This window comes from Brachyhypopomus gauderio, chromosome 3 (assembly GCF_052324685.1).
Source record: "Brachyhypopomus gauderio isolate BG-103 chromosome 3, BGAUD_0.2, whole genome shotgun sequence".
NCBI classification, from domain to species: domain Eukaryota; kingdom Metazoa; phylum Chordata; class Actinopteri; order Gymnotiformes; family Hypopomidae; genus Brachyhypopomus; species Brachyhypopomus gauderio.
This window is the reverse complement of record NC_135213.1, coordinates 2846244-2858414: the sequence shown is the minus strand read 5'-3', so window position 1 is coordinate 2858414 and position 12171 is coordinate 2846244. Positions and strand designations below refer to the sequence as shown.

General features: G+C 47.1%; 1 protein-coding gene across 1 annotated transcript; it reads right to left on the bottom strand.

The window, feature by feature from the left end:
* Window positions 1-3914: 3914 nt before the first annotated feature.
* LOC143509686 (uncharacterized) lies at window positions 3915-4991 on the bottom strand. The gene is made up of 3 exons (XM_076998525.1): window positions 4606-4991; window positions 4281-4412; window positions 3915-4180 (listed from the first exon to the last, which is right to left on the bottom strand). Exons 1-3 carry the CDS (start codon window positions 4664-4666, stop codon window positions 3933-3935), a joined length of 441 nt encoding a protein of 146 aa, XP_076854640.1. The 5' UTR covers window positions 4667-4991; the 3' UTR covers window positions 3915-3932.
* Between the last annotated feature and the right edge of the window lie 7180 nt (window positions 4992-12171).

Genomic DNA, 12171 nt, shown 5'->3' with positions numbered 1-12171 from the left:
CGGGAACTGGCGTGGGTGACCTCCTCAGGATCGCGGGAACAGGCCGCAGAGGTGACATGACGTCCTCGGGGGGCGGAGTCGCCGCACTGACGTCCTCGGGGGGCGGAGTCGCCGCACTGACGTCCTCGGGGGGCGGAGTCGCCGCTCTGACGTCCTCGGGGGGCGTGTCCGCCGCTCTGACGTCCTCGGGGGGCGGAGTCGCCGCTCTGACGTCCTCGGGGGGCGGAGTCGCCGCTCTGACGTCCTCGGGGGGCGTGTCCGCCGCTCTGACGTCCTCCCGGGTTTCAGCCTGCCACTCCTTAGCTGAGTGGCTTGTACGACCCCCCAAAAAATTCTTGGGGAGCCTATGGGGCGTGGTTTCCGGGGTCGGCGGAGGGAATTCCTCATCCTCTGGGTCCTGGGTGAGCCTGGCAGAACACACAGACACACAAGCTCCTCGGCTGCTCTCTCTGCTGCGGCTCCGCCTCCCTTGAGGCGCCGGGAGCTCGCGGTGGTCAGAGAGAGTCAACCGAGGGTTAAGCGAAAACTTGTCTGTGCGCTCAGACCGTCTGCCCGCTGCTTGCACTACAGGGGTTTTTTTCCCATCGTGTTCGCAAAACCGGGCAGACACACAGCGCTCAGATGGAGTCTCGTCGCGAAAGCCAGTAGAAAGAGACTGCGCTTTCTTTGGTCGGCGACGAGACTTCCTTGTACCCGCAGCGCCAGGGGTATTCCTGTCTCTGGTTTGTTCGCACTGAAATACCGGAGAGTCGAACCGGATTAAACCAGCCGACATCCATTCACAGTGTTTGAACTCACCAGAGTCTCGCTCTCTCGCTGTGTCCTTGATGGGTCCGGTATTATGTAACGTGGCTCGCGCCACGGAGCGAGAGGACGGACACAAGTGCTGAGAAGAGCGAGATTTATTCAGGGGAATACCGTAATCGTCATCCAAAAGCCAGGCAGGGTCGATAACAGGAGGGCAGTCCGAAAAGCACGCATACACTGGCATATTGAACACAAGGAAACACAACCAGGGAGGGAGACACAGAGCACAAGGAAATAAACGGGCGAAATACAAAACACGAAAGCACGGGGTCAGGTACACGAACTAATAGCATACAAGAATCACAACAAAATACCGGACGAAGGACAAGGGAGACTCAGGGGCTTATATGCACGGACATTAAACAAGGGGCAGGTGACGGTAATAACAAGGGGCGTGGGAACAAACGAGGTAATCACAGAGACAAATGAGCGGGGCGGGGTAAACAGGCAGAGAATAACAAAACCATGAGGAACAGAGACGTTGGAGTGACAGCGGGGAGAGGGGGCGTAGCCATACGTGACAGTCAAGCTGGTTTTAAATGTTCTAAATAAATATACACTGCTCAAGAAAATAAAGGGAACACTCAAATAACACATCCTAGATCTGAATGAATGAAATATTCTCATTGAATACTTTGTTCTGTACAGTGGAAGTCCTCGTCAGTGGAAGGGGAATCTTGAACATAAAAAATAACAAATATTAAACACAAGCATTCCCGTGAAAGCAACAACAATATAGCGTAACTGCACAAAATGTGTAGCACGTCATCGCTGCTCATGCTTTGTTTATGGCTACAGCTAACTAGCAACTAGCAAGGCTAAGAGCTAGCTATTGTACAGTAGTGACTGTGGTGGTAACATTAACCCACCTATTATCTGCATTCTTGCGAAACAGCCGTTATGTTTAGGGTAACTTTGACCCTGGTGCATGTTTAATTGTCCAAAAGATGTCTGAAACCAAAAAAATCCTAACAAGCAGTGTGAATATTTAATTACTAACTACACTACTAATTATTCTATCAATATTTAGTGCAATGGTGTTCCTTACTTGTAACAGGTAATGGTTCAATTAAGATCGTTTTTCATAAAAATGTGAAAATTCCCATGTTCAAACTATGATACCAAACACACACAACACTCTCATACACTTATACACACCAGAGGTGGGACCAAGTCAGTGTTTTGCAAGTCTCAAGTAAGTCCAAGTCTTTATACCTCAAGTCCCGAGTCAAGTCTCAAGCAAAGACACTCAAGTCAAGTCAAGTCTCGAGTCAAGACAGGCAATAGTCAAGTCAAGTCCCAAGTCTGAAACTTGGAATTTCAAGTCCTTTCGAGTCTTTTTTTTTTTTTGTTTTTTACCAATGTTGCATGTATATTTTAAATGTAAATAACAGACATGCGTTCTTTTTTAAATCTGTATTCTCCTCAAATCTTAAACATGTGCAACTGAAAACACAAAGTATAAAAAACTTAAAATTACACCTCTTTATTGCACATGTAACGTTTCTCGCGCTGCGTAGCGAGGAGACGGACACAAGTGCTGAGAGGAGCGAGATTTATTCAGGGGAATACCGTAATCGTCATCCGAAAGCCAGGCAGGGTCGATAACAGGAGGGCAGTCCGAAAAGCACGCATACACTGGCATATTGAACACAAGGAAACACAACCAGGGAGGGAGACACAGAGCACAAGGAAATAAACGGGCGAAATACAAAACACGAAAGCACGGGGTCAGGTACACGAACTAACAGCATACAATAATCAAACAGTCACAACAAAATACCGGACGAAGGACAAGGGAGACTCAGGGGCTTATATGCACGGACATTAAACAAGGGGCAGGTGACGGTAATAACAAGGGGCGTGGGAACAAACGAGGTAATCACAGAGACAAATGAGCGGGGCGGGGTAAACAGGCAGAGAATAACAAAACCATGAGGAACAGAGACGTTGGAGTGACAGCGGGGAGAGGGGGCGTAGCCATACGTGACAGTCAAGCTGGTTTTAAATGTTCTAAATAAATATACACTGCTCAAGAAAATAAAGGGAACACTCAAATAACACATCCTAGATCTGAATGAATGAAATATTCTCATTGAATACTTTGTTCTGTACAAAGTTGAATGTGCTGACAACAAAATCACACAAAAATCATCAATGGAAATCAAATTTATTAACCAATGGAGGCCTGGATTTGGAGCCACACACAAAATAAAAAAAAACACACTACAGGCTGATCCAACTTTGATGTAATGTCCTTAAAACAAGTCAAAATGAGGCTCAGTATTGTATGTGGCCTCCACGTGCCTGTATGACCTCCCTACAACGCCTGGGCATGCTCCTGATGAGGTGGCGGATGGTCTCCTGAGGGATCTCCTCCCAGACCCGGACTAAAGCATCCGCCAACTCCTGGACAGTCTGTGGTGCAACGTGATGTTGGTGGATGGAGCGAGACATGATGTCCCAGATGTGCTCAATTGGATTCAGGTCTGGGGAACGGGCGGGCCAGTCCATAGCTTCAATGCCTTCATCTTGCAGGAACTGCTGACACACTCCAGCCATATGAGGTCTAACATTGTCCTGCATTAGGAGGAACCCAGGGCCAACCGCATCAGCATATGGTCTCACTTTTGGCGCATTTCCACTAGGGCCTGCTTGGCGCGGTACGGTTCGATACGGATCGATTTGCAACGGAACGGTACGGTCGCGTTGTGTTTCCATTACAATGGTGAACCACCCCAATGTGGGTGGAGTCGCTGTTGGCGCGCGGGTTGTAGTGTCGTGACATCATTTGTATGCAACCACAACACCGGTCGATGCCCCTTAACACATAGCATTATTGTATCTTATTTATCTTTATCTTCATTATTGTATGTGGTTGCTCTAATTATTGGTAATAATTTGGTATTACTCAAACAGGCTGAACACACCCTGCATAAAAAGCATCAGTCATACAAATTTAAATGAAATCAAACTTTATTATGAAATATAGATATTTAAAGTACAAAATATGTAAATAATATAGTTATAGTTAAAAAAGTGCAAAAAGCAAATTACCAAAAAATAACGTATAGCTTTATATGAAATAAATATTTATTATACTACAAGCAACATTTTGTGTGCTTTTACTGGCGTCTGTCTCGCATGGTGTTCACAAGTTCGCCAAGCACCCCGAGGAAAGCCCGGTTGAAGGAAACATTTTCCGCCAACTCCGCTCTCCTCAGCTCGGCTTCTTGTTCCCGGGCCTCGCGACAATCATGGAGCAGCAGCTGGATGTGCTCCTCAAGCTGCTCGTGCATCTGCACATCCTGTGCCTGCATCTCCAGAAGATGTGCGCCGATATCCAGGTCCGTCTGGGTCCTTTTTTGCTTGCCTTGACAAAAAAAGAGGGTAATGGGAGTTGATTAGTAAAACTGAAAGGCACTCGGTACTCATGCTACTCCGGTGTTTCACATGTTTTGTGTGTTCCTCACCTGTATTGGGCCGCCGGACAGGCGTTTGAGATCCAGCCGGTGTAGAGACCGCTGGTTCCGTGTATGACACGGATGATGTGGGGGAGGCGGGTGGTTCCAAAGAGGCGCTCGCCTCGTCAGTGGAAGGGGAATCTTGAACATAAAAAATAACAAATATTAAACACAAGCATTCCCGTGAAAGCAACAACAATATAGCGTAACTGCACAAAATGTGTAGCACGTCATCGCTGCTCATGCTTTGTTTATGGCTACAGCTAACTAGCAACTAGCAAGGCTAAGAGCTAGCTATTGTACAGTAGTGACTGTGGTGGTAACATTAACCCACCTATTATCTGCATTCTTGCGAAACAGCCGTTATGTTTAGGGTAACTTTGACCCTGGTGCATGTTTAATTGTCCAAAAGATGTCTGAAACCAAAAAAATCCTAACAAGCAGTGTGAATATTTAATTACTAACTACACTACTAATTATTCTATCAATATTTAGTGCAATGGTGTTCCTTACTTGTAACAGGTAATGGTTCAATTAAGATCGTTTTTCATAAAAATGTGAAAATTCCCATGTTCAAACTATGATACCAAACACACACAACACTCTCATACACTTATACACACCAGAGGTGGGACCAAGTCAGTGTTTTGCAAGTCTCAAGTAAGTCCAAGTCTTTATACCTCAAGTCCCGAGTCAAGTCTCAAGCAAAGACACTCAAGTCAAGTCAAGTCTCGAGTCAAGACAGGCAATAGTCAAGTCAAGTCCCAAGTCTGAAACTTGGAATTTCAAGTCCTTTCGAGTCTTTTTTTTTTTTTGTTTTTTACCAATGTTGCATGTATATTTTAAATGTAAATAACAGACATGCGTTCTTTTTTAAATCTGTATTCTCCTCAAATCTTAAACATGTGCAACTGAAAACACAAAGTATAAAAAACTTAAAATTACACCTCTTTATTGCACATGTAACGTTTCTCGCGCTGCGTAGCGAGGAGACGGACACAAGTGCTGAGAGGAGCGAGATTTATTCAGGGGAATACCGTAATCGTCATCCGAAAGCCAGGCAGGGTCGATAACAGGAGGGCAGTCCGAAAAGCACGCATACACTGGCATATTGAACACAAGGAAACACAACCAGGGAGGGAGACACAGAGCACAAGGAAATAAACGGGCGAAATACAAAACACGAAAGCACGGGGTCAGGTACACGAACTAACAGCATACAATAATCAAACAGTCACAACAAAATACCGGACGAAGGACAAGGGAGACTCAGGGGCTTATATGCACGGACATTAAACAAGGGGCAGGTGACGGTAATAACAAGGGGCGTGGGAACAAACGAGGTAATCACAGAGACAAACGAGCGGGGCGGGGTAAACAGGTACGGAACACAGACACGAGGGGTTCGGAGTGACAGCTAACGGAGGGGGGCACGGTCATACGTGACAGTACTCCCCCTCAAGGCGTGCCACTCCGGGGCATGCAAGGGCAGACAGGGCAGGGGACCACGGGACACAGGACAGACCGGAGGAACAGACCAGGACAAAACAGGACGAGGGACCTGGGGCATGGCAGGGACTGGAGACAGGGGAGCAGAGACTGGCCAGGAGCCGGGTAGGGACTGGGCAGGACAGGGGACACAATGAGATCCGACAGGGCCAGGGCGAGGAATAGGGGCAGGGCCAGACGAGACAGGACTGGGGACAGACACGGGAGCGGGGCCAGGGGACAGGGCGGAGGCAAACACAGAGGCAAAGACACCATGAACAACGGAGACAGGTACTGGCACAAGGTGGGTGACAACTTGGGGAACAGACATGGGGACGGGGACAGAGAGGACGCCACGGGAAACCGACACGGGAACAGGAACACAGACCTTGACAGACACAACCACGGGGACAGGGACCAAAACAAAACCAGGGATGGGACCAGGGAGCAAGGAGAACACGGGCAACGGAACATAGGAGGCACAGGGTGGAGCAGGGGGCAGCACAGTCTCAAGGGGAACAGGCAGGGTCCGCTGGCGGGCAGCGGGAACAGGTGGGGTCCGCTGGCGGGCAGCGGGAACAGGCGGGGTCCGCTGGCGGGCAGCGGGAACAGGCGGGGTCCGCTGGCGGGCAGCGGGAACAGGCGGAGTCCGCTGGCGGGCAGCGGAAACAGGCGGTGTCCGCTGGCGGGCAGCGGGAACAGGCGGAGTCCGCTGGCGGGCAGCGGGAACAGGCGGAGTCCGCTGGCGGGCAGCGGGAACAGGCGGAGTCCGCTGGCGGGCAGCGGGAACAGGCGGGGTCCGCTGGCGGGCAGCGGGAACAGGCGGAGTCCGCTGGCGGGCAGCGGAAACAGGCGGTGTCCGCTGGCGGGCAGCGGGAACAGGCGGAGTCCGCTGGCGGGCAGCGGGAACAGGCGGAGTCCGCTGGCGGGCAGCGGGAACAGCAGCCGGCGCGGGCGACCTCTCCAGGGTCGCGGGGACAGCAGCCGGCGCGGGCGACCTCTCCGGGTCGCGGGGACAGCAGCCGGCGCGGGCGACCTCTCCAGGGTCGCGGGGACAGCAGCTGGCGCGGGCGACCTCTCCAGGGTCGCGGGGACAGCAGCCGGTGTGGACTGCCGACGGGCAGTGGGAACGGGAACAGGCGTGGACTGCCGACGGGCAGCGGGAACGGGAACTGGCGTGGACTGCCGACGGGCAGCGGGAACGGGAACTGGCGTGGACTGCCGACGGGCAGCGGGAACGGGAACTGGCGTGGGTGACCTCCTCAGGATCGCGGGAACAGGCCGCAGAGGTGACATGACGTCCTCGGGGGGCGGAGTTGCCGCACTGACGTCCTCGGGGGGCGGAGTCGCCGCTCTGACGTCCTCGGGGGGTGTGTCCGCCGCTCTGACGTCCTCGGGGGGCGTGTCCGCCGCTCTGACGTCCTCGGGGGGCGTGTCCGCCGCTCTGACCTCCCGGGTTTCAGCCTGCCACTCCTTAGCTGAGTGGCTTGTACGACCCCCCAAAAAATTCTTGGGGAGCCTATGGGGTGTGGTTTCTGGGGTCGGCGGAGGGAAGTCCTCATCCTCTGGGTCCTGGGTGAGCCTGGCAGAACACACAGACACACAAGCTCCTCGGTTGCTCTCTCTGCTGCGGCTCCGCCTCCCTTGAGGCGCCGGGAGCTCGCGGTGGTCAGTGAGAGTCAACCGAGGGTTAAGCAAAAACTTGTCTGTGCGCTCAGACCGTCTGCCCGCTGCTTGCACTACAGGGGTTTTTTCCCCGTCGTGTTCGCAAAACCGGGCAGACACACAGCGCTCAGATGGAGTCTCGTCGCGAAAGCCAGTAGAAAGAGACTGCGCTTTCTTTGGTCGGCGACGAGACTTCCTTGTACCCGCAGCGCCAGGGGTATTCCTGTCTCTGGTTTGTTCGCACTGAAATACCGGAGAGTCGAACCGGATTAAACCAGCCGACATCCATTCACAGTGTTTGAACTCACCAGAGTCTCGCTCTCTCGCTGTGTCCTTGATGGGTCCGGTATTATGTAACGTTTCTCGCGCTGCGTAGCAAGGAGACGGACACAAGTGCTGAGAGGAGCGAGATTTATTCAGGGGAATACCGTAATCGTCATCCGAAAGCCAGGCAGGGTCGATAACAGGAGGGCAGTCCGAAAAGCACGCATACACTGGCATATTGAACACAAGGAAACACAACCAGGGAGGGAGACACAGAGCACAAGGAAATAAACGGGCGAAATACAAAACACGAAAGCACGGGGTCAGGTACACGAACTAACAGCATACAATAATCAAACAGTCACAACAAAATACCGGACGAAGGACAAGGGAGACTCAGGGGCTTATATGCACGGACATTAAACAAGGGGCAGGTGACGGTAATAACAAGGGGCGTGGGAACAAACGAGGTAATCACAGAGACAAACGAGCGGGGCGGGGTAAACAGGTACGGAACACAGACACGAGGGGTTCGGAGTGACAGCTAACGGAGGGGGGCACGGTCATACGTGGCAGCACAGTTCAATTTGTTAAACTTAGCTGCAAAAATATTCATACTTTAAACTACAATTTTCCAGAAATAAATATTCTGTGAAAAAGTCATAAGTAGAACTCCATGTTCAAATAAAAAGTGCTGATATTTTCACAGTACAATACAAAGAACCATAACAGCATTTTCCCTCTCTTCTCTTATCTGGTTTCTTGGAGAACATGTGTGAGTGACACAAGACAAACAACTATAAGAACTGAACAATTAACAGGAATCTGCAACTTTAGACATTTCAGTAAACTATTCTGCATTGCATTTGCTGGCCAAAAGTCTGTATGTCATTTGTGCACGATGAATGATGTCCCCATAGCTGAAAACTCGCTCCACTTTTGTCAATATATTTTTTTCTCGACGTAGATGTCTTCAAATACACAATCCATGCTGAGATAGAACTGGATATTATGATGGTGACAGAGAGAGGCTCTCTTCCCCGAGTTCAGATACAGAACCCAGGGTTGCCAACTCTCACGCATTGAGCGTGAGACACACGCATTTGACCGTCTTCACACGCTCTCACGCCACACATCCGATTTCTCATGCCGGAAAAAAATCTAGTTTATTTACCTCTGATCCACATCTATGATTCAATGAGTTACTAGTTCGCTCTGGCACCAACCACTGGCGATCGATCGATCGCGATATAATACTTAATTTGTGTCCATTTTACACCCCGCCCGGTAAAAATTTACGTTCGCCAACCCCCCATTTGATTGGTTGTGCTGCAGCTCATGCACACACACACGTACAGACTGGTCTGCGTCAGAAGGACGGAAATGAAATTAATGGGGCGCACTTTATAAATATTAATATGCATTTTAAAATTTAGATTTGGGGTTTAAAAAAATCAAGTCTTTGCAAGTAAACAGGTTTAAGTCCAATTCAAGTTCCAAGTTATTGGTGTAAAAGTCCAAGTCAAGTCTAAGTCTCTGAATATTTTTTCAAGTCAAGTCAAAAGTCTTAATATTAATGACTCGAGTCTGACTCGAGTCCAAGTCATGTGACTCGAGTCCCCACCTCTGATACACACACACTCACACACATACACACACACAAAAACACACACACACACACACACACACACACACACACACACACACACACACAAACACACACTCTCCTACACACACACACACACACACACACAAACACACACACACACACAAACACACACACAAACACACACACAAACACATACACACAAACACACACACAAACACATACACAAACACACACAGAAACACACACTCTCAGACACACACATACACACTCAAACACACACTCAAACATACACTCAAACACACAAACATACACTCAAACACACACACAAACACACACACAAACACACACAAACACATACACACATACACACACACAAACACACACACAAACACACTCAAACACACACTCAAACACACACTCAAACATACACACAAACACACACAAACACATACACACAAACATATACACAAACACACACACAAACACACACACAAACACACACTCTCATACACACATACACACATACACACACACACTAAAACACACACACAAACACACACTCAAACATACACTCAAACACACACACAAACACACAATTATACACACACACATACACACACACACACACACATATACAGGTATACAGTGTTTATGAGGACAGCATGCAACCACCATGGTTTAGGAGGACACTGCTTTCCTCATACCCTATCAATGAAATATATATGTCAAATAATTCAGTTTGGATCCATTAAGATACATCCCACTTAAAATTTTGTTTGTGGATAATAAAATCATGTGAACTGAGCATCTGACTTTTTACAGGTTTGAGGGGACACAACAAAACATGGTTTGCAGGGACACACATGTTTACTAGGACTGTTTACATAAAACACACAAACACAAACTTGAAGGTGGATTACCAGGACAACATGGTTTACTAGGACTGTTTATATAAAATACACTAACACAAACCTGAAGGTGGATTACAAGGTCATATATGGTTTACTAGGACTGTACTATGGAATCATTCTTTTTAATCAAAAGTATGTTGATAATACAAGTAAAAATCTTGTCAGTAAATTATTTACTTATTAATTTGTTACTTATACATTCCTATATCATATTTTAATGTTCTTTTTAAGTCTCCCCTTTGTATTGCAATTAATAAAATTACTTAATATCATATGTAACTTAATAAAAAAATAAAATAAAATCCATGCATTAAAATATTGTTTATCTCAACTATTTAAAACACATGGAAAAACATTTTATATTTGAGAAAACATTTATTTGTGAACAGATTTACATGTAAAAGTTTATGAGAGTGTATTACAAAGTCAGTTTTTACAATTTCAATATTTAACTTTTTGCCCTGCAGCACATTGATTCCTTAATACATATGAATACTTTTACCCTGGCTTACAAATCTTTTGAAAATTCTTTAAAAACATCTTCAAAAAATCTTTAAAATCTTAAAAAAAATTTAATTATACAGTGGTATAAAACATTTAAAAAATGCCATCTAGCATGCAACATAAAAAAATGTATGACAGCATACCAGAACGTAATGCCAATCCAACAACTAACTTGAAATACTAACCTGGAAATAAACAAAACAGAAAAACACTTCGACAGTGGCTCCCTAACTGTATATCAGTATAACTCAAGGCTCCAGTTTAAGAACACTAAGTATGACTTCTCGAGAACCCTTACAAAAGAAGACTCCAAATATCAAGTACAAGCTCACGAGGCCCTTCCAAGAACCTACAGAACATTACATTTACTATATACAATACAATCACAACAACTATAAAAGTTTGCTATCAGTATAACTCAAGGCTCCAGTTTAAGAACCACTAAGTATGACTTCTCGAGAGCCCTTAAAAAAGAAAAGACTCCAAATGTCAAGTACAAGCTCATAAGGCCCTTCCAAGAACCTACAGAACATAACATTTACTAGATACAGTGGGGAAAATAAGTATTTAGTCAGTCACCAATTGTGCAAGTTCTCCCACTTAAAAAGATGAGAGAGGCCTGTAATTGACATCATAGGTAGACCTCAGCTATGAGAGACAAAATGTGAAAAAAAAATTGAGAAAATCTTGTTTGACTTTTAAAGAATTTATTTGCAAATAATGGTGGAAAATAAGTATTTGATCACCTACAAACAAGCAAGATTTCTGGCTGTCACAGACCTGTAACTTCTTTTTTAAGAGGCTCCTCTTTCCCCCACTCATTACCTGTAATAATGGCACCTGTTTGAAGTCGTTAACAGTATAAAAGACACCTGCCCACAACCTCAAACAGTCACACTCCAAACTCCACTATGGTGAAGACAAAAGAGCTGTCGGAGGACACCAGAAACCGAATTGTAGACCTGCACCAGGCTAGGAAGACTGAATCTGCAATAGGCAAGCAGCTTGGTGTGAAGAAATCTACTGTGGGAGCAATAATCAGAAAATGGAAGACCTACAAGACCACTACTAATCTCCCTCAATCTGGGGCTCCACGCAAGATCTCAGCCCGTGGGGTCAAAATGATCACAAGAACGATAAGGAAAAATCCCAGAACCACAAGGGGGGATCTAGTGAATGACCTGCAGAAAGCTGGGACCAACGTTACAAAGGCTACCATCAGCAACACACTACGACGCCAGGGACTCAGATCTTGCAGTGCTAGACGTGTCCCCCTGCTTAAGCCAGTTCATATCCAGGCACGTCTGAAGTTTGCTAGAGAGCGTTTGGATGTTCCAGAAGAGTATTGGGAGAATGTCATATGGTCAGATGAAACCAAAGTAGAACTATTTGGTAAAAACACAACTCGTCGTGTTTGGAGGACAGTGAATGCTGAGTTGCATCCAAAGAACACCATACC

Coding starts and splice junctions, on each gene's coding strand:
- LOC143509686 (XM_076998525.1), bottom strand. CDS start 4,666: ATGCACCAGGGTCAAAGTTACCCTAAACATAACGGCTGTTTCGCAAGA. Junction 4,413..4,605: donor CGCAAGAATGCAGATAATAG/GTGGGTTAATGT, acceptor TTTATGTTCAAG/ATTCCCCTTCCACTGACGAG. Junction 4,181..4,280: donor TGTCCGGCGGCCCAATACAG/GTGAGGAACACA, acceptor TTTTTTGTCAAG/GCAAGCAAAAAAGGACCCAG.